The sequence below is a fragment of the Camelus dromedarius genome, chromosome 5, assembly GCF_036321535.1.
Source record: "Camelus dromedarius isolate mCamDro1 chromosome 5, mCamDro1.pat, whole genome shotgun sequence".
NCBI lineage: Eukaryota > Metazoa > Chordata > Mammalia > Artiodactyla > Camelidae > Camelus > Camelus dromedarius.
The window spans coordinates 19,635,634-19,659,104 of NC_087440.1; the positions used below are offsets into that span (position 1 = coordinate 19,635,634).

General features: G+C 32.5%; 1 protein-coding gene across 5 annotated transcripts in view; it reads right to left on the minus strand.

The window, feature by feature from the left end:
- Window positions 1–1,774: 1,774 nt before the first annotated feature.
- Window positions 1,775–23,471, minus strand: part of CTDSPL2 (CTD small phosphatase like 2) — a 68,862-nt gene continuing 47,165 nt past the window's right edge. For 2 of the 5 annotated variants that reach the window (XM_064485647.1, XM_031453164.2), the window contains exons 8-11: window positions 22,073–22,159; window positions 12,122–12,184; window positions 11,938–12,017; window positions 7,464–8,897 (exon numbers count right to left, since the gene is read on the minus strand). In XM_064485647.1, the coding sequence (XP_064341717.1) occupies window positions 8,606–8,897; window positions 11,938–12,017; window positions 12,122–12,184; window positions 22,073–22,159 (522 nt within the window). In that variant the 3' untranslated portion in view covers window positions 7,464–8,605. Of the gene's footprint in view, window positions 6,697–7,336; window positions 7,433–7,462; window positions 8,898–11,937; window positions 12,018–12,121; window positions 12,185–22,072; window positions 22,160–23,471 lie in introns of those variants that run through there. The other 3 variants (XM_010994917.3, XM_010994918.3, XM_064485646.1) reach the window with 3 other exon arrangements.

Consider the following 23,471-nt stretch of genomic DNA (forward strand, 5'->3'; position numbering starts at 1 on the left):
GCTATCCAGACTACTTGCCAGATTTCTCAAGCCATTCAGTAATCACTCTTTAATTTCATCATCCATTTCTTCCTTAACACTCAGCATTATTTTCATCAAACATGTTCTTAACAGGCATAGATGATCTCTCCATTTTCACTTCTCCAGCCTTTCCTTCCAGACCGCTGCTTACTGCTCATGTCTTTCTTAAAAACTCTCCCTGACAACCGTGGTGTCACAATACTAGTTCTACTGCCCATTCCTGCCCCTGCCCCCCAGGTTCAGACATCTCTCAAACCCTGTATGTACCTCACATACCCTTAAGAGAATTTCCTGCCTTAATTATTTCTATCCTCTTACCTGTATATTACTTTATAGTTTATAATGTGCTTTGACATGTTTCATCACCCCTTTCACAGGTGAACAAATTGAGGCTCAGAGAACTGCTTTGTCTAGTAAGTGGATGAGTTAAGTTCTTGAATTCAGGTCTTTTGACTCTGAACTTTTTGCTCCTTGTATTAACCATACTCCTAAGGCGTCACCTCAAGTCATTTATTTCTAAAGGTCTCCTGCAGTGACTCTCAAACCCATCTGTATGCATTAGACTCCTTTGAAGCTTAGGGGAAATAGTTATCAAAAGCCTCATCACAGCCAGGAACTGGGGAGGTGGGGAGAATGGAGACATTAGTCAAAGGGTAAGACTTCTGGCTGCAGGAAGACCTATGTTCCAGGGATCTAATGTAAGCATGACTATGGTTAATTCTATATTGCACACTTTAGTTGCTGTGGGAGTAATTTAATGTCCTCACCATAGCAAAAAAGGCTAATTATGTGAAGGTGAAGGATGTGTTTACCAGCCTCATGGTGGTAAACAAGTATTTCACAGTATGTGTATCAAATCATCACATTGTACACCTTAAATTTACACAATGTCATATGCCAATTTTACTCAATAAAACTACAGGAAAAAGTCTCACCACAGACTAAGGTGAGACCAGCATGCTATTTTGTAGTTATATTGGTTTAAGTTATTTAGCCTATTACATCAAATATAATTTCCTCAATTTAGCTCCTTAATCTGGTTCTTTCTTGCCATTTTCTCTCTTTCAAAACTAACTCCTTTATTCAAATGTTTTATTCCATTTTTGCACTTCTGGTAGTTACAGAAATTAAGAATGCCATTCATCCTAACGTCATTACTTTGAGTAATGGTAATTAAGAAACCTAGGTTCTAATCTCAGCTTTGTCATCTTGGGCAGACACTTTTCTAGACACATTTCCTTATCTGTAAAATAAAAAGGTACACTCAGAAGACAGAATTTCCTTCTAGTTTAAAAATTGCTTTGCTCAGGACTAGGGAGGTGTATAGCTCAGTGGTAGAGCATGTGCCTAGCAAGCACAAGGTCCTGGGTTCAATCCCTAGTACCTCCATTAAGAAACAAACAAAACAAAAAACCCAAAATGTAAGAATATCTTGTTGGCTAAATTGATTTTATAAACTTGAGAAAGCTTTGTATTTATGTACTAACATGATTACATAAGAATGCCAAGGCCTTGGAAATAGCATGTTGTAGTGAGGTCTTGGGTCATAGCCCTCCCTGAACTTCAGTTTCCTTATCTGTTTTTCCTTATTTGTAACCTCCTCTATGTTCCTTATAACATGTCTATTCTGAAGATCAAAAAGGAAAGCAATGTGAAAAAATTTGTGTACTTGTAAACAAAAAAAAAAGCTCTTTACAAATATAGATTAGATACTATAGTTTCTAATGGCTGACAAAATATCACCAAAGAAGAGTGCTTCCATAAAAGTTTTATTTATCCCCACAACAACCCTGTGAGGTAGGGTGATCAGGGCATTTGAAAATGAGAAAACTAAATCTACATTACTTGTTCACGGCTATACTGCATAGTAAATATGTAGAAATTAAATTGAAAATTTTAAATGTCTATGACTTTATATTGATTCATGTGGAAAAAGGCAGAGAGAATATTATCTCCCCTCTACCTTAATGCCAAAAGGACACTGCCTTGAAAAATCCCATTTCAAAAGATGAAAGTATTTAATTGCTTATTTCTACAAAGATTTATAAAATAAAAAAATAGTGAAGTATTTTACAGTTATATATATAATGGTCTCATTCAGGGATATGTCCTTCAGCTGTGTATATGATCAACTATTCCAAGTGCTAGAAATGCAAACTCTTAAAAAGTATGAAAGACAAGAATGATAATGAGCAGTAGCCTCAATCTTCTTTATTATTCCTCCATGTATCTTGAATAAGTTCTGTGAAATATGGTCCCAGTTAAAAAAAAGAAAACTGTACCACAAAGAGATGTCTGATAAACTTTATTTTGTTACCTACTCTCAACTTTCAAACCACTGTCACATTATTTAAAGCAGTGATTTCTCAAACCTGGCCGTTAGAATCACTTGGAGAGCTTTTAAAAAACATAGAACTCTCAGGCCCCACTCTATACCCAGTGAGATAATTTTGCAGAGGCCAGGCCTCAGGAATCTGTATTTCAAAAGCTCCAGAGTCATTCTAATGAAGAGTCAAGTTTGGGACCCACTGATGTATTTTAAAATACTAATAACTAATATCAAAACCATAAAGTAACTAAGTATAAACTTGTTGCTCTCATCCCCCTTTAAAAATTTTCTCAAAATGCATTATAATCCTGGAACTCTTGCCTCTGGGCAAGTAATTTCAATTCAAGATACAGAGAAACATTTTATAAAAATGTATCCTAGTGAGTGAGACTTGGATTCCAATAATAATTTAAAAGTAGCATTTAAATATAAGATATTGAGTTCTGTGATTCTTATTCTGAAATTTTAAAATGTATTTTATACAGGTTCCTAGCAAGCTTTTAACTCAGGGGAAGACATGAAAAGTAATGACATAATCAAGCACAACAGCACTGAAAAAATACTATTCTCAAATGTAGCTCATGAGAGGAATAAGAAAGTGAATGAATGACAACCTAAGGCCTTTTGGCCCATACATTTTTGTTCCCAGTCCACTCTTCCCCTATAAGGGGAAATAAAATAAACATTCTTTCCTAGTTGCTTGGCATAGTTATTCGGTGGGTAACTATTAACACTAAGTTAATTTAGATACACAAGATTAAAAGAGGTAACAAATAAATACCTAGGAAGACAAAGAGAAGTCAGGTCAGAAAACCTTAACTAGCTAATGATGCAGTATATAACACCATCATGTTAGTACAATTAAATGAAGGCTTCAGTGTCCTTTACATTTCAGCTTTATGTGACTGACACAAGATGTGGAAGAGATCTGGTCCTCATGAAGAAGTCTGTGCTCGCTGTAAAGATTTGTAGGAATAATGAAATGCTTTCTTCATTGATGAGATGAAGTCTCTCAGTTTTTCAGGCAACAAGCTGACTGAACAAAACAATGAAAAACAAACTTCTTTAGATGGTTGAATGAAAGTAGTATCTAGCTGAGAAAGTCATTGGCCAAAGACAACTTTTTTTAAACGATTCTATGTTTAACCAGCTCCCCCCCGAAAAGAACCCCCAAAAATAAACAAACCAGAAAACCAGAGAAATATAAAAAAACAATGTACACATCCATTTCCACTGACAGTTACAAGAAAATAGCCATTTATAGGAGTTACAATGCTTTCAACAAATTCCCCCCAAATTTTGGGAAACAAGATAAAGCCATCGGGTAAATAAATATACATACTAACTAATATAAAACAATTTATGCTTTCAAATTGTTACCGACTCTCTTTTAAGACCCAAGGAGACATATGGTGATATAAATCCGATTAGGGCTACATATATTACATGGAATTAAAAAACACAACTGATTAAAACATCCTAACAATAATACAAATATTTAAAAGAATGTCTTAAAAGTCAGACATTTATTACTGGAAATATCACAATTATAGTCTGTACTTCAGAGTTGTAATGTGTATATAGGTCACTTTTTCTGTGTCTTATCAGGTAACCATCTCTCCTGCATTTACTATAGTCAGTTTTTAAAAGTTCAAGTTTCCTGTGTGAACTGAAGGGGCTGGGCACACCTCAATTCATAAACACCTCCATTTAACTAATGGAAGTGTTTAAGATAACATCTACCAACAGATAAAGGAAAAGAAGGGGTAATAAAACATTAGGATGGAAGGAAGCTGGATAAGTCTTTATAAGTTATTTTAAATTTTGTATTAACAACAAATTTTAAGTGACTCAAATAAAGTAATGAAAAATATATTAAATTGATCTCAAGAAATTTTCTCAGGCTATATAAAATTTTCCTTAGTTTATTTCTTTACAGAATCCTGTTTGGTTTAATTCACCTGTCAGTTGACTTAAAGGAACTCTTCTATCAGGGGATCAAAAACAACTTTATCAATAATAAAAGATGGTAAAAGTTGGTGTTATTTAAATGCCCACAGGTGCAGTGGTATATACAGGTGCTTACATTTTCCTTTTAGTTATGGGAAAGCCCTTTGAGACAGTATTTAATCAGAAAAGCTTTCAGCAATTATAATGCATGCTGAAAGTTTGGATCTGGTATAGGTTTTGGGTTCTGCTGTTTGAACATAAAAAGGGAGCAAAGAGAAATGTAACTAGGTTCACAATTTTGAGCAAGAGCATATGTAAAGGTAACGTATGTACATTTTATTTCAAGAAAGACAGAAGACAAACAGCATAAAGATGCCCAGATGCCCTAAAGATAAATACATTTCAAAGATTCTCATTAAAATGAATCTGTAGTATTTTTTCCTGCAAGCAAAATACCTTTCTTTAAATTAAAACAAAAACAAACAAAAAACCCCCAGTATTCTGAATTGCAAATGCTTCTGCTTTTTTTTTGCAGAAAATCTGCCATGATTATTTTTTTAATGAATAAAGATTTTCCACAAAACAGGCTTGCTCTACATGCTAGATTTTTAAACAGTTCAGTGACACAATATGCTAACTACATACACAACAGATAATATAGTAAGAAAACACTCAACCTGATGAAAAGTTAAAATCTTCATTAATACACTGAAAACTGACATAACTCATGCCTTTAAAATCAAAAATACAAAAATTAAATGTTTTCCTAAAAAGATTTCCTTATTTTAAGGATTCATTTGAAAATGAAGCTGCATGTAATTTGTACAATAAGTTGTACAAGTAAACAGGTAATATACATAAAAAATTAAGTGACATACTCCTCAATTATCAGTTGTCCACCTTTAATTTCCAATACTGTACTTTCTTAACAAGCATACAAAATATCAAACTTCTCTTTAGAAAAAGTGCCGTTCTTTGACATCCTTTACACGAAAACAGTCTGAGCCTGTGGCATGTTAATGCAGTCGAGAGGCAAAGCATACTAACTTTTACAAATTCTACCTTCCATAAAAAGCCTCCCGAAAAGGAGATTACACACCACTATAAAAATATCAACCTCTTGTGGTAGCTGCATTAGAGAACCAAGGCTTGAAGACTATTTTTATATAGCATAGAAAACCACTATGAGAGCATATTAACTGCATTGGTGGCTTGGGAGTTTACTGTGCCACAGGATAATGCATAGCTACTGTAATGTACCAAGACTGTTACACAGTTTTAAATTGATTGTAACCGAGAGCATAACAGAGGTACTACCAGCCCATGCAAAATAACTAAAAATACTGAATCACTGTGCTGAATACTTCATTCCTGGAGAAAACCAAAGGCAACAGTAACCAAATCAAGCCCAACAGGTGACCAAACCCATTCTCCTCAAAGATTGGTGAGCACAGTGAAGTCTGAGGTATACCTTTATCCATTACATCTGTGTGCCACTGCAAGATATTACCACTTGGGAACACATGCCATCACAATGGTTTAAATCTTTTGAATATTAGTCATTCATATATTCTTATCTACCCAGTCTCTTGATTTTTGAAAAGATTTCACCTACAGTAGGATATTACAGAAACAAAATATAAATGCATGTCTTTCTAAATGAAACTTACATGGACTAAAAGTAGAGAATATTTTTAAACAAATATACAATATGCAGGCAGACAAAGCAGGAAAACGGCCATTCAAATGTATAATAAAAAAACTAAAAATTGACTATTTCCAGAAAACTATGAAGCGCCTCAACTAAAAGGAATGCATAATGAAATTCTAATCTAATACAGGTCAAAAATGTAAAAAGGTTATAAACCTTAACAGGAAAAATAAAACAACTTTTACTGGCCATTCCTGTTGAAATGAGAATTTTAAAGTAACAGAAAAGTGGCTACAAACCCACTTAGAGCACCAAACAGAGAGAAAATAAAAGTCCATTTTCATCTCTGTTATTATCATAAAATCCTGTGTGACTACAGGTCAAACTGCTGGTGGCAGAAACAGAATTCTTTATAAACTGCAGATGTCCTGTACATAAAAAAATTCACTGGAGTTGCACTAGTTCTAAAGACTCTTCTGTTTTAGCCTACCTACTGTATGTATTCAATCTGAGATAAAGTCTCTTTCTGTAACCCTTGATTATTATTGGGCACCAAAGATAAGAAAAGCAAGACGGGGTACAAAAATGCAAAATTTCAACAGTAATGGCAATGTTTTAGTCTTAGTCCAAAAGGGTCCTGCATTCTCTCCCCCTTCAGTGATTTGACAAGTCTTTGTACTTAATCTGGGGGCAGCAAATCATGCAAGCGAAATCTGTCTCTGATGTGAGGTCGAACATCTTCATTCTGTGTGGAGAAACAAACATTTTAAAAGTCACGTAATTTCAAAGACATAATCCAAAACCTTATGAACATTCTTACTCTGCAGAGAAAATATATCACCATTTATTTTACAACTTACATTATTTTGTTTGCCAAATAAAAAGATACTATGTCGAAGAAGTTAAATTTAGATTAAAAAAAAAAGAAGCCGGACATTAATGTTTTAATTTTGTAAAAAAATTACACAATAAGAGGCCAAACCAAAAGGTAAGTAAAGTCATTAAGCCACTAAATTCTACTTTATACAGTAGTTTTAAAGTTAATCCATGGGTCCGGGGGAAAAATCCCAGAATAAAGTTTAAGTAGCATAAACATTAATTCTAGATCTGAACGATGAAATCAATTTAATACAACTAGTTAGTGACTTGCAAGAGGACGTCCAGAGAAATGAAACATTCAAAGTATATATTTAAAAATACTGCTAAACATAATTTAAATATAATTTATAAGATTCAAAAATGCTTGTAATCTTTTTCCAACTTCTGCCCTAATCTTCCATGTTGACTTAAAAAGTCAGTACACATAAAGGAGTTAAAAAGATTAATTTCAATAGAGCTGAGGCAACAAAAACACTAACAAAAGGATAAATGTAAGATACACTTACCAGTTCTACAAGCTTCTCCAGAAATGGAATCAATTTTAGAAGTTCATTGTCATTTTTATCCATAAACCAGCTTTCTATAGGGATTCCATTAGATAGCTAAAATGATAAATAAGTAATTAAATCCTATTTTTATGTACATTTGGTCTACTTTGGAAAAGCTTAAAAAAGAAATAACAGATTTAAGCAAACATTAATCCACAAGTTCCTTTAAAAAGGAATGCCACCAGAGTTTATGCTTGTCATGTTATTTGACAATTTAATAGTGCAAGAGACAGATGTTAAGGAATAAATTGAAGCCTAATTGGTTTTTCAGCGTAATTTCTTAGTGTATATAAAACTTCACAAAAGGAGTCATTAAAACAAGTTTTGCATTAACATCACTAAAAACATAACTTTATTCATTCAAGAAATAGTTACTATTAGTCAATGCTAGGCATTTTGAATGAAGGACTATTGACAATCTAAACAGAGAACACTATCAGAAAACATATACTCTTATGCAGGGACTGTGTCCCATTCATTGTTTTATTCCCAACAATTAGCAAGATAACCTGAAATATAGTAGGAATGTAACAAATTGACTCAATGGTATATGGTTGATAAGAAGTCTAAAAACAAAAATACAAATCATATTTATTTTATAGTAAATAATCTCTAGGATAAAATATCTTTCTTTTAACATTTACACAGAACATTATGTTTGAGATGGAGAATGACAAATTATTTTACCTAGGAACTAGGATGAAATTCTTAAAAACATATTTTAAAATGCAAGCAAATAAAAGTAGTGACCTAAACTGAACATATTTCAATACCGTATGCAAATTTTCCCCTTTTATTCTTTTTTTTACATTTTATTATGGACATTTTGAAACACAGACGTTAAGGGCAAATCTTGTTTCATCTACATCCAACCCACTTTCCACCATCCCCATTCTGTACTGATTAACTGTGAAGGAAATCTCAGACATATCACATGAACATATTCATAATGTAAATACATCTTGCAAGGATAGCTCATCTCTAGTTGAAATTATATTTCAAAGAATCACTGACAAAGGTACAAATATACTGACAAAATAGTCTAAGAAAATATTTCAGAATTTTCAAACAGACCAGAAGAATATGGTTAAGCTATCTGTAATTCTTAAAACATATTTACAATTAAATCATTTCCTTAACAACTGATAAGAACACTATTAAATGATACATATCTTACAGTCCCTTCTTATTCAGATTTATTACTTAGATTTTTATTTATGTTGTACTTCATTTAGAAGAAAAATTTCCACAAGGAATATACCAATTTGGCATTTCTAATTCTAAAAGATGACACTGAATAGGGAAATTCCAGCAGTGAAAATTAAAATTCTGTTGTCCCATCATATTGTTTGGCAGCATTTGTCTCAGTCTGTTTAGTAATCCTCTTCCTACCTGATATGCAAAGGCTTGTGGTGAGTTGTCAATTATTATAGTTTTTGAAAGATCTCTTCCAAGGATATTTAAGTCCTTTATATAGTTTCCTTGTACACAAACACAATGTTCACGGAAAAGCCGGTGCCTAAATATAAAAAAAAAACCGAATTAACTAAAAAAAAACCCAAAAACCCACCACCAAAAACAGCAACAAAAACAAACCCTCTAAAAAGCACATCATATACTGAAACATATATAGACATACACATACCATAGGCTTTACAAGTTAAGCCTTATCATTTTCTCTCACAAAGAAAATTCAAATAAGAGTGTGGGCCTAAGCTCTGAGCTACAGTTCTATTACAAAAATTCTTAACAATTATTGAAACCTTACAACCAAATATTACCATGCCTTAAAGAACTTCTGTTTATTCTAAAATGTTATATTAAATGATAAAGAGGGATTAAAAACTCTGTAAATTGTTTTTGTAATTTATTTACCCAAGAAAGCTCAGTTCAGATGCAGCATCTGGTTGTCAGCGAGGTCCTGCTTTTTAACCAATTTTCCAGATGGTTGACTGAGGCACAAGGAGGTCAAGTGACTTGCCCAAGGTCACACAGTAAGTCAGTGGTTAGCCCCGCATTGGAACCCAGGATCCTCCTGGCTCCCAGTCCTTTGCTCTAACCAGAAGACCACACAGCCTCCCTATCCCTGTACATGCCAGAATAGAAAATATAAGAAGGAATGTCCGTGTTGGCATTTAAAAAAATGTTTTTAGTTTCTCTTATAGTTTTTGAGAAAAGGTGCAGAGGCCAAAACATTCCATCATTTCAACTTTTCCCAAACACCCACCTTTCTTTTAATTTTGTGTGTGTGTGTTTATGGTCACTTGAAAAAACAAGGATTGAATGAAATGATGAATTCAGATTTAGGTATTACAAATGTAAACTGATCTTTCACTGGTGAAACTGACAAAATGATGTATCATTTAAAAAAGCTACTAAAAGTTTTATAATAATACTTATAGCCTTGTAATAATTATATAATCTCCATTTACCACTCAAAATATTAGTCTCTGAATATTCCTAATAACTGATACAGATTACTGTGAAATAATACTCCATCTGTATATATTAATAATTTGGTAGTTTGGCTTCCTTGTGTCTTAATCCCAAGAAACAATTTTTCAGGAGCTACAGCTTACAAATATCTAATTTTTAATTATGCAATTTCAAGAAGGGCATTTTCTACCAACAAAACCTGTCATAGCTCTAATAACAAAACTCAACCTTAAAAATATCAGTGCCAGTAGTGATGGTAAAGAGGAAGAATTTTACAACCAGACAAAAGGTAGCATAAAAGGTTCTTTCAAAGAATACTTTTAATTAGTTAAATGATCATCTACCTCTGAAAGGTTTAAAGGCAGTCCTATTGTGAAAAAGTAAGACTAGACAAAAGAATTTAAGTCCTGGTTAGATCTAAGTAAGATTACATATTTTATTTGTATAAACATTTAGATATGAGGAAATTGGAGAGGCAGGTACTACTGCATATACATGCAAGTCACTATTGGTAACTTTTCTCCAATGCAGCAAACTCGCTAGAGATAGGAAACAACTGAATATGTATGTAGATACAATTAGTTTAATTAAATTATACTAACCTCCTTTCAGTTTATTCAGGAATCTGAGGATCACTAGCATATATTTGCAGTTTGAGAAACTACTTTTGCTAGTCATCAAATCTGCCTTTGGACTCATGAGATTCAGAGATCATAGAAATTTCTGTGTCTACCTTATCACCAGCATAGATAACTCCCTATAGTGCTCTAATGAATTCTATATACTGTTCAATAAGTTTTTTCTGTTTTAAGTTTTTCAAAATACAACTAGATAAAACAAAGTTAAATTCCCAAAGGTGTGGATTTTATAAAACTAGTTTAAAAGAGGAGTGTTAATTAGTAACATTATAGTTGCATGACTATGATCTGTCCCCTAGTAAAATGAAAGCTCCAAGAGGGAAGGGTTGGTGTTGCTCACCACTGTTCCCTGGAACATTTGAGGTGCTGAACAGAAATCTTCAGAATGAATGAAGTCATCAGAGCAAAATCATTTGTATACTTTTATTAAGGTTTGGTAAAATGAGCATTAAGTTACACTTTTATGAAAAGAAAGTAACATTTTCATTTGTGGGTCTGAAGCTTGCTTATATATATGGAAGATAAAATGGAAACCGACTACAGGACAAATTTTGATCCTCTAGATTAAAAAAGTCAGTTCTATTTATAAGGAAAAAAGTCTTCTGAATGTGGACACTAGGAAAAGCCTTTCACCACAGTTGAAATTACTTAGTAATACTATTAACAGTAGAAATTAAATTTAAGGTTTTCCACTAAGACAATATGAGAGAAAGTATTTAAGAAATGAATACCCAGCTAGTAAAGCCTTTATGAGCCTTTTGTGGCATCTCTCTCAACTCTTGATCAAAACTCAAAGATTAACTCCTACATCTAAGAGGATGCAGCAAGACTGCTGAGTCTTATTATCTTACCTCACTTGACAGAAATAATGAAACTAATTTTCAAATAGTTTTAAATAAGTTACCCAAGGCACTCCCACCTAACCAGGAACACACTGCATCTGCTGGCTCAGGACACACACAAGGAACTGAGTCCAGATCAGGATAACCCGAGTGACTAAACCAACTGCAATTTCCAATTAGATTCATGTAACATTTTCTTTCTAAGGAAGATAAATTTGCTCTTTAAAAAAGCAAAAGAGTTTGATCCTTTTTGTTAAAATTAATGTATTTCTCTATGCTTAAAAAGGTGACATAACATGCATTATCTCAGAGACATAACGAAGTGAAAACATCATGCACACAGTGAAAAATTCCACATACCACCAATCTACCCCCAAACCCAAAAGAAGTAAGGATACAGATGTACAAGTGAATAAATATATTTGATCTTTGTATCCTTTAAAGAACGTCTGTCTGGAGTTAAATAATTAGGAACTCTTAAAGAGTTTGGGGGCTTTAAAAAAATTCACTTTTTTTTACCATTTAACACAACAAATCTCTATATATGCAGCCAACTGAAAATGGCTATCAAAATTAAATAGAATCATAGTAATTTCAGAGATAAGTGTGACAGACATTTCCACTATTTCTTAATTAAATTTACCTGACCAGTTGCTTTTTAGGGTCTAGTATGTTCAGTAACTTGTCTGCATACACCTTCTTAGAAGCAGTAAAAAGAATGATCTATAAATTCAGGGGAAAAGAAGTAATCATTATACATGATCTAAATATGGGTACTACATTGAATAAAATAAAAATACTTAGGTAATTAGCTTAAGTATGTTTACCTCATACATTTGAGACATTCGTTCCAGGAATTCCCTGAAGAATGGCCTTAATCTCACATAAACCTGAAGAAATAACAAAGACAGGCTTCAGCAAATAAACAGAAACAGAAACAACTTATTTATAAGATAGGTTCTAACTTTGGATATAATTTAAAAGTTCGTATGTTAAAATAATACAAAAGTTTACGAAGCACCACTCAACCAAATATATTTCACACACCAAAAGTCACTTAAAACAATCTTCTGGTAGAGCAGTAATAATCACTGGTGATCATTTGACTTTTTAATAGTTAAATAGCAGCATACAATATAGTCCTTCATGGAATATAATTTTAAGAAACATTTAAACTAAAAATGGCAGGTTTCCTCTGAGATTTTGATCCACCAATCAGCTCCATCTTCCAGCCAGGTAGCATCCATCCAATTATTAGGCAGGCTGTGTATCCACTTCTGGCTGACCTGTCTCAATGACCTTCCTCAATAATTACTCAGAATTTCTTTTCAACAATCACCTGCTAAGAATACCTTTATTTTAAATTTCTATTAAGGTAATTAATATTCAAGAAAGAAATGTATGGATTGGTGGGTTTAAATAACTGGAATTTTTCAGAAATCAATCTTGTTGTTCTACATTTACTGATTCAGATGTGGTATCTAAGTACTACTGGGTTACCTGAGATTAAAAATGTAATAGTCAAACACACCAGTTATCAAAACCAACTAGCAATACCAGGAAAGACTACAGTACCCAAAGAACTGCCTTATATACGTTATTTTCTTGTTTCTGTGTCTGTCTTCTTGCCTACATTTAATGTAGCTCTTATAATATACTCAATATTTAAAAACCACAGAGATGTAAGCCATGAACCACTAAAACTGATTTACAAAAGATTTTGACTCCTTTAAATTACATTTATTCTGTACTCTACTCAAAGGTGATAATTATCGTCAAATACCATGAACAACACATACTTACAGAACACCTATGCACCAGATTCACTCAATTCAGATAAAGAACTGAAAAAAACTGACGGCAATAAATTAAAAAATCTAGGCTACATGGAATTTAACTTTGTCATCAATACACATCTAAACAAAAATGCCCTCATGATAAAAACCTAGATCTGGGAATATGTGAGGGCCGACCAGGGGAATCAGGCAAAGGATTCTAGGAGGTAGGGACTACATTCTACCAATCTTTGTAATTTCCAAAGCCCAAAGGGCATAAGACAATGCCAAATACATAGCAAGTACTTGATAAAAATCTGTTGACTAAATTAAATAGTATTGCCTCAAGTTAAGCAATATAAACAACAGAGAGAAAGAGAGGCAACCCTACTTACTACCCGAGGACCAACTGAATTTCCTTAAGAACTGATGACTTGTAGAAGAAAAATTTAAAACAATTATTAACATGCTAATAATAGCACTCTATCCCTGCCTACAGGCTATAATAATAAAGGTTTACTCACTTAAAATCCTTTCAGTCAGTCGTTTTATCTCAAATTCTTGACTAATCAAAATCAAAATAAGCCACATACCCTCATCTCTAGCAAATAAAAATAACAAAATCCTCAGTATCCAGTCACTATTATTTAGGATGAGGTACAAATTTTTTAACTAGGGGTTACTCTTCTAATTAATTTTAACATTTTCATCCTGAAATATTGGTATACTTTGGTATACTTTTCAACACATCTTATTTGTTTGGTAATCCAAGTAACTAATAGATTTAGAGATAGTACTACCTTAACTGGCAAAATCAATTTTTTTTAATTATGGAACTTCTCAAAAGACTTGTGATGGTTAAGGAGAAAAACAAATTCTGCCAGTATTTTTTTTCAATTAACTTATCTCATGGAAGATGATAAACTGTGCACCATCAGAGCCTTCTGTTTGTTGCTTAAAAGGCTTCAGTTAAAGGCATTTAATAATTACAAATATTTAATCTTTTTATACGTTTAAATCTTTTTTCATTTGCTTTCAATATCCGTGCTATCACTTGCTCAATACTGTATGCTAAGATCAGCAGGGCCTCTATAATTTGGGATTTGTTTCCTCTGAACACTAACACACGTCACCATTGTAGAGGAATACTTCTATTTAAATAATATTATCTAAGCAGAATAAGTGGAACACTATACAAAGATGACATTTTCCAATTTCTTACATAGTGACTTCCAGATTAGGTCAAAATTATAATTATGCATTCTACTACTTTGACTATACTTAAATATAAATCTCAAAATTTAATGACTTTCTTAATATGCTTGTTCACTGGTGAAAAGTGGCACTGAGACAGAGGAATATAATGCTAGAGTGTTTCCTCACCGTGAGAAAAGAGTAACTATTGATGGTAAAAGTTCCTATACTCAGATCAGATTTCACCATTTGAACAGGAAGGTGTTTCAGGATTAAAAGACAGACAGAAACTGAGGTGGTTAGTTGAAAAAAAAAGAAAAAAGAATGTAGAAAGGTACAGTGAGCAAGGGTGGGGGTGGGGTTGGGACCACATGGGGTTCTGCCATATGCTATAAAGGCAAAATGTCAGAAAGAAAAACAGAAATAGGGACAAAAGGCCAGTAGGGTCTAAGTCATTTAGATATATATATTAAACCAGAAATATATAGAAGTCAAGAAGCACTAAGCACTGTCCAGTAGGAAACATAAAGAACAACTGTATGGTATGTATAATACAATGAGACTACAATCACTTACTGTGTTAGGTCAGAGATACACAAACATACAGATACACACATATACATGCTGCCAAATGCTTCAAAATCTATTCCACAAGTGCTCTTAACTCCATTTTTCTTCTCCTAACCTTCTCATAACAAAGATTCTTGTCCCAAGCTGCCTATTTCCTATTTTCTTCATTTCTCCACTACTTAGTACTTCAGCAACTATCCTTCTTCAAACTTGCAACTCTTAAAAACCATGTAGTCTCCCAAATATAAGTACTAGGTCAAAAGTTTCACTTCAGCTGGTATACCTATGTTCCTCCAAATATATAGCAATTATTCTATCTACACAACAAATATAGTAGTTTTAATCTATCACTAAATGAAATATATTTCACTAAATGAAATATATTTTGAATAAAATCAAAAGTTTAAAACCATGCATAATGGTATAATAAGGAAAAATTATTATATTAAAATACCATACACAAAGACATGTCTTAAATAAGACTGACTACTACCCAAAGACTGGGATTTATGAATATGTCCATTATGTAAAACTTTTTTTGGTACATTTCATATCCACGACTCAACTTATTTTGTAACTGGAAGTTTGTATCTCTTAATCTCCCTTACTTATTTCTTTATATGTCCATGATGTAAAAGTCCAAAACCAAAATCTACTAGAATAGTATCTGCAAAATAGTGATAATGGAACTAATCTTGTATAATGTTGTGGGATGATTTTACCAGAACTTAAATTTTATACAGAAAAGAGATACATACATTACAGGGGAATAAATTACATTTAACAGTACATTGACACTTCTTGATATGAACAATATCTGACAGTCAGCCTGTATTTTCTTTAGTACTAAGACAAAAGAATGTCCTATAATTGTGAATATTAGATGATCCTAATAGGCCATAAATGGTTAAGAGAACTAGATTTAATAAAAATAGCCATTAAAATAGCAATCCAGTTATGAAATGATTATAAATATTTTGTGACAATCTGTCTAAATTCAAGTTCATGTCTAAGTATGCAATGTTAAGTTATATATACTAATACCTATTATTTTACCAAACCGCTATCTAATATCATAAAGTTATACATGACAAAAAAAAAAAAAAAAAAAAAAAGAGGCAGTTTCAATTTGTGGGCAAGTGATTAACAAAAGAATTTCATAAAGGTGAATCTTTTAAGGAAAAGTATTTCTAAATAATTTTAAGTACAAATATGACTAACATATTAAAAAAGAAACATCTTTAACAGTTTTTCCATGAAATCCTTTGAACTAACTGCTACACTGTTGTAGAAAGAAGGAAAAACAAGATAAAATCAGTGGTATTCTCCCACTTAGAGTATGGTACCTCTAAATTAAAAGATGATCGGTGAATGCTATTTATTTAATCAGCAGTAAGAATTTAAGCAGTAGAAAACTAATGCTAAAGAATATAAAGAATGATATGCTACAGGTATTAAGTAGATATCACAGGTATAGGGGCTCTCCCAATTTTTTCAACACTCCTGTATACCTCAGTTTCTTTATAAAATGGGTATAACAGTACCTACATAGAGTTGTATTAATAAGTTAACACGTGTTAAGCACCTAGAATAGTGCCTGGCACATTGAGATTGCCAATACTATTTTTTAAAAGTAATTAGCCGTAAGAGGAATAGCTGGAATGAGTAGGATTTCATGGGGGCAGAACTGGGTAACCTCAACCCAAAGAGAAAGCCGTATCTGTATTTTTAGAAGAGGTAAAGTCAGTTGATTACCTAACTATTTAATTTAGTTAATATTGTCTTAGCATCAATACCAGAGCATAGAGACAAAGCCCAAACTTTCTCCATAGAAAGAGGGTTGCTCAGGTAGGCCCTGTGAAGGCCTCAACTTCATAACCCATTGGGTGATTTTACAAGTCATCTTTTGCTTCATACAATTCCAATAAGAGGTAGATGGCTGCTGGGGATAGTATCTGTAGGTGGGTCAATCTGAGGATAAATAGGTAAATACTAAAATATCAGAACCAGTAAAAATAAAAAACAAAACCCTCAAACTAAAGCTTCTGCAAAACTTTACACTGCATTAAACAGAAATAAATTTGAAAAGGAATTTTCCTATATAGTCCAAATGGGGTAACGTGAAGCTTAATGAATTCATATAGAAGGTATATTAAAAACAGCAATGAAGCATTAGTTTTTAAGTCATCGCCATTTTATATATATATATTTTAAATTTAAATATGTATGTATACATATTAATATATATATTAACTACTGTTGTGTTTATATTATCAAGTCTACTCATTTTAAAAGCAAAAAAAAAAAAGCCATTTAGTGAAACACAAAGTTGTCTTTAAAAACAAATTCTAAATTTTGATGCCTCCAATTTAATATCCTTAGTAATCAACTGTCACCTCTCCTACATTTGCAGAATATTCTCAGCTTTCAACAAGAATTTTTTGTGTATTTTTTAAAAGGACTACTTCTAATTTAGACACATTTACAAAGGATACAAAGAATTCCCCATGAAATACATTTTCTTATTTTTGAGAAGTAGGTAACTGTAAGTTTCAGCTATATCTTTCTTTTTTTAACCTAAAAATTAACCTAAAAAACAGCCATGATGAAAAAATTATTTCCAATGACTAAGTATACTAATAAGGATGGGAAAGTTACTTAAAATTTATTTTTAATATTGACTTACAATTATCAAAATATTGTTTCCTACCAGTTATAAAATATTACTTTTATCCTCAATACTAAGTAATACTAAATGTCTATGACCCCAGATATTTTATTTAAGGCACAAATATATATACTGCTTGTCTACAACAAAATTATGCTTTATAAATGTCAAAATAAAATGCTTCGGTTAGTATCAATTTAAGTCAGAGTTGGAATGGAGGAAAAACTTGATTAGGTATTTACTGACAAAACTCCTCATTTAAATGATTGCTTTTTTCTTCATGAAGCAAAAACAATACCAACTTTTTTAGGAAAGACTGTGGAAAAGAAACAGATGCCACCGACCCTCTACCTCTATTGTTCTGTGGTACAAAATACTTGAGATCCTTATGAAAATCACCCCAGACTGTAAGTTTCCCAAGAAAACAGACAAGCTATAATAATGGGGATGAGGTTGGGCTTTGCTAAACATGGGGTTTCCCACCCATCTCTCCCCCCAACTTTTCCCATAAAAGCAATCTCTACTAATAAAACAAAGCATCCTTTAGCAAGTAACTCCCTACAGGATCCTATCTCTCCTTGAGTGCTTACCACAATCTGATTTCTGGACAGCTGACCCAAAGTTTGTTGATTTTACTGATCTTCAGAAAGCCACTGACTGGCTAAAGTCTTATTGGTGAACAGAGTCAAAAATCAGATGCCCCTGCCATACTTTACAGAATGAGGAGTTGGACAACACAGTTACGTTTGGTTGCACTGTGGTGAAACATATGAGGCATCTTCTTTTTGTCTTCAATTAGCCACGTTTGGGCTGAGTAGCTCTATTACATCTTCAAAAAACTGAGCTCCAGTTCTTGATGGAGACAGAGGAAGGTCATTGAGGAGGTGGTTCAGCTCAAGAGCTAAGTGAAAAATCTGTCTTTTGATTCAGTCCTGCTTGTGGATAGAAGTCATCTTCTGGATGGAAGAGGGAGTGAGATGACCTAGAGTCTTGAATTGGTGGATCTGCAGGAACAGAAACTAAATACAGTGGAGACCTCTTAACTGAGTAACACCACGAGATGGATTTCCTGACAATGTGTCAATATAAGCTAAATATAGAGTTTAAAACATGTGCATTGGAACTGATCATGCACTTGTTTTTCCAGATATCAAATGCATTTGTACCATTCTATGAATAAATACGTTTCCCAATATCTAATTGTAAAACAATTCATGGAAGAACTACCAATTAATGGGGGAGAAAAGACCCATTCAAACAAAAATCTATAACTTTGCCTTTGTGAATGCCATACTCTTGCTTTAAAAACTCAATTCTTCTTTCAAATGACTTTTCTCCATATACACAAACTACATAATCTGTCTATCCATATAGTGTCAGTAGTAACATATCAAATTTTGAGTTGGATCTTTCATGTTTCTCTATCTCCTAGAGAAATGGAAATTCCAGTACACTCAAGGTACTAAATTGAGCCTTGAATAATCTACCTCCTGGTATATTCTAAAACTTGCATTAACTAAGTCGAGTCCTACTTATCAAAAGAAGAGGATGTATCATGAAGTAAGGTAATCTTTAAATGTGAGTAGTGACCACCTTAAATTTCCCTCAAACTTTCATCTGAAAGAAAAAAAAAAAAAACCAAGAAAGCCCATAACCAGATTGCAGTGGACCTAATTTTAAACTGCCCTATATATTAACAAGAATTTTCATGAATATTTGGTTACTTATTTCCATTTAGAATCTGAATATGTAAATTTACTGCATATACTCTCATAATTAGACCAAGGGCCAGCAAACTATACGACCTGTGGCCAAATCCAAACCATCATTTATTTTTGTAGATAAAGTTTTATTGGGACATGCTTATTCGATTATGTACTATCTGTGACTACTTTCGTGCTACAATGGCAGAAAAAGTAGCTGCAACATACACTGTAAAATCTAAAATATTAACAACTGGCTGTTTATAGGAAAAAGTCTGCCAACCCCTGTTATAGACAATTATTAAAACATACATAAGGTAATTTACATTTTAAACTGTTTTAAAAGAAAGAAGAACAACAAACAGAATTAAAATTAGATATAGATCTACCATAACAAACTTACCACAAAAAGAAAGCAAAAGTAAACCAATCCCAAGAGGACACTTTATCTGGCTTTGACTCAGATGAAGAATTTGACCCTATCTTAACATTACCAATTATTTTTAAGAGTATATACATGAATATTATGGAATTAACATATTCAAGAATATATAGATAAATGCCATGAAACTGTTGCCTTAAAAACGTTTAATTTTAGATTGTGAATTTCATCTCAGTAAGTTATTTTTTAAGAGTATATACAGTATTTTACAGGTTTCTACCTTTAAGTGGGCCACATTATATTGCAGTGGTTAAATATGTAAGTTACATCTTACCTAATAATGTGGTTTCTCCAAAATCTCTTAGATCATCCCAGACCCTTGTGTATATTTCTTCTTTGCCAGTAGATGGAGACAACACCACTGAAAGTTTAAAAGACATCATTCCCTGTTTAAAGGGAGCTTGCTGGTCTGAAAACTGGGGGAACCCTAACCCAAGATTTCTTCAGTTATTTTTTAAAAAGCAGATAGAATGGCTATGCCAAAACCAGAAATCCAAGGGCATGTACCCAATATTAACTATGGACACCATCAGAAACTTACTGAAAGGGAACTAAACTGCACAGGATGTGTAACTAAATAATAGTATCAAAATGCAATCATCTTTATAACTTTTAAGATTCAAACTTCCTACTCACTGCACTTGATTTAGGCCAGCTCATTTAATTTTTCTGGAAAGTATAACTCAGATATACAAGCAAAAGTGTTATTTGAATTTCACAGAGGTAGATGCAGTACATACGAAGTTTTTAAAAAAAGTATCATCAAATGAGCTGCTAGAAGCCTTTCATTCAAAACAACTGCCCTGATCCATATGAAGTAATAAGAATTTTAAAAAGAAAAGAATTAAAGAAGAAATGGTGGAAGCAGTAAGAAAAAATTTAATTTTATGGTCATACTGAAAAGAAATACTCATGAAGAAGAAGAATCAACTCGTCTACTTTCCAAGTTTCCTATTTTACTACTAAAAATTAAATAAACAGACCAAAACCATCTGCAAGAAATAAATTTCAAATCTGGAAGTTTAATAAGTCAACTTAAAATAATTACCTATATTTTTCAATAATGGCTTTCCTTTCCAAATTAAGTACAATTTTGAACATAAAAACAAGATTATCAAGCTAAAAAGAGAGAACATATTGCCACAAGTCCTTGAAGTGTGCTAAACAAAAACAACCTATTTGGCAGAAAACGTCGCCTTTAAGAAAAAGATTTATCTTAAATAATATCCAGTTAAAAAGTAATAAAAAATCTTATAATCCCTTATTCTTATGTATATTTTGCTCATCCTCTAATCACATATTATAACTAAAATACTGTTTACATCAATGGGAAATAAATATAGTATTCAGATACTACCATGCCTACAATACCTTTTCTAGGTTAAACAAGAACTGACAGTAACTGCTTAAATAAATCCTCCTATCACTTATTACGAGATGAGGTAGGTAAAGTAGACCATGAACCACAAACTTCTATTTAACTCTAAAATTTTATGACTCCCAACAGATAATAACTATTACTTGCCAAGAAAACTATACCCACATTCTAACTGCCTATTAAGAGTACATACACAACCATAAAAACCCTTTCATCATTCACACGGTTAAGTGTTCTATGGCTTTATTTAGTTAATCCTTGGGTTGGCTTCCTCTTGACAAACAACAAAGTTTTTGACCCTTTCCCAATCCAACAACTGGTATATATGAAGATAATGCTAATTAAATAACAACCAAGACAGAAAGACACTGCAATTTTCAAAGTATATTCACGTACATTAATTAAAACTTTACGACAGGAAAATCTCAAATGTAAAAGACTATGGCCAACACACAGAATCCACAACGAAATGTAAATGATATTTTGCACTGTTAGCAGTCCATCAACACAGATAAGGGAGAAATGCTTATACTCCCATTTTTTTTAAGTAAAGCAGCAACTAGAAGAGTACCCTGGAATTCTGTGATTAATATAAAGTAGATCTAGCACACTGCAACCTACAGACCATGTTACTACAAAGAGGCAATAAAAATGATCAACAAGGAATTAGTTTTCTTGATATTAATTGGATTTTGAAAAAAACAAAAAACAACAAGAAAAAAACCCCACCACCACCACCACCACCACCACCACAAGGTGTTAACCTAACAAGTTCTTGGGGATCTAAGATGTCAGTGCTCCTGCCTCCACCTGCTGGCAAACAGATTTCGAAACTAACACAGATCACTGGGTGAAAAAAGTTCATTTTTTGAGTAACAAATTAGTGTTGTTTTATGTAGTTAATACTTTGTGTTAATAAATCATTAAAATATCGATGAAATCCATCAATAATAAACATATTAAACTTCAGCAAAAAAAACTTTTACAAAATATTTCTTGGTTCAGAATATCTAATAGGACAAAACTGAAGTTAAAAAGTTTTAATTACCTGATAAATGACATCTTGGAAAAGGACTGGAAAAGTAAGTGCTGCATCTTCTAGCTCATTTAAACTACAGTGTACTAGTGTTTCATCCTTAAAATAAAAAGCACATATTGAATGAACCAAGCTATTAAAAGGCATTTCAAATGATAAATTTTTGTATCATGATCACCTAAAACCATTTATTAAAGCACTCATTCACACGTGGAATTTTGTATTTATAATACATTACTGTGTGTGGCACAGCAATTTGGGATAGAATTTTCTAAGTCACTGGTTCTCAGGTGTGGTCCCTAATAGCAAGAGCATTAGCATCATCTGGGAACTACTAGTTAGAAATGCAGAATCTCCAGCTCCACTTCTGATAATTCAAACTCAGCAAGGAGTACAGAGGAGCCCAGCAATCTATGTTTTAATAAGCTCTTCAGGTGATTCGATGCATGCCCAAGTTTAATAACCACTGTACTGAGTCCTGCAATTGCCAACTTTCTGTTAAGTAAACATATACTCTCTTATTTGTTTTTTTACAGTTTGCCAATGGAAGTTTTGAATCTAATTATCTAAAAATTACATCTTCTATTCATTTATAACTCATCTTTAAACCTTTTAAAAGATTTTCACTTCAAATGAATTATTTTAGTATCTGCTGAGAATGTTTCACAGACATAAACATTGTTTAACTAAATCAGCAGTCAATCAAGACTTGTCATCTTTGATTACAACCCTGTTTTCTAATTAAGACGATAAGAAAGTAAGGATAATTCAATCTAAGATATATGCAAATATTTCTATTTCTCAAATCTTGAATGATTAACAAACAAGACTTCTATTTGTAGAAAGTGACAACACACACACAAAAAATAAAGGCTGCTAATTAACTACCCCCCAAAATTTTCAATGAGTTTAAGATGAATTAAAATGAAACACAAATGTTCATACCTTGTGATTCCACATCTTATTAGCTGGAGTGTTTCTTTTAACCTAAAGTTAAACTCTGGGGAGGCAAAGAGCAAAAAATACTCTAGATATGCCTCATTTTCTTTTAATAGCAATCAGACTACACAATTCAACGTATTCTCTTAGTGGTTAAAAAAAAAGCATTCTCTTTCCTATAATTGAATCATAACTAATTCTACTACTTCTTCATTTACAGCCTATCTAAATTTTGATTGTTCTTCTTTATCCAATTCTGTAAACTTATTCATTTATGCTCTCAGTTTATTTCCTTCTCAATTTACCTTCACACTGGATTAAAAATTTTATGGTCAAACTTGTTATCATGCCATCAACTGCTAACATAAAAATCTAGCCAAATCTCTTTTTCAGTTTCTCCACTAACTTGTACATCAAATTTAAACTACTCATAATCAGTTTCAAAATTTTTCCTCTTTTTCTACTCATCCTC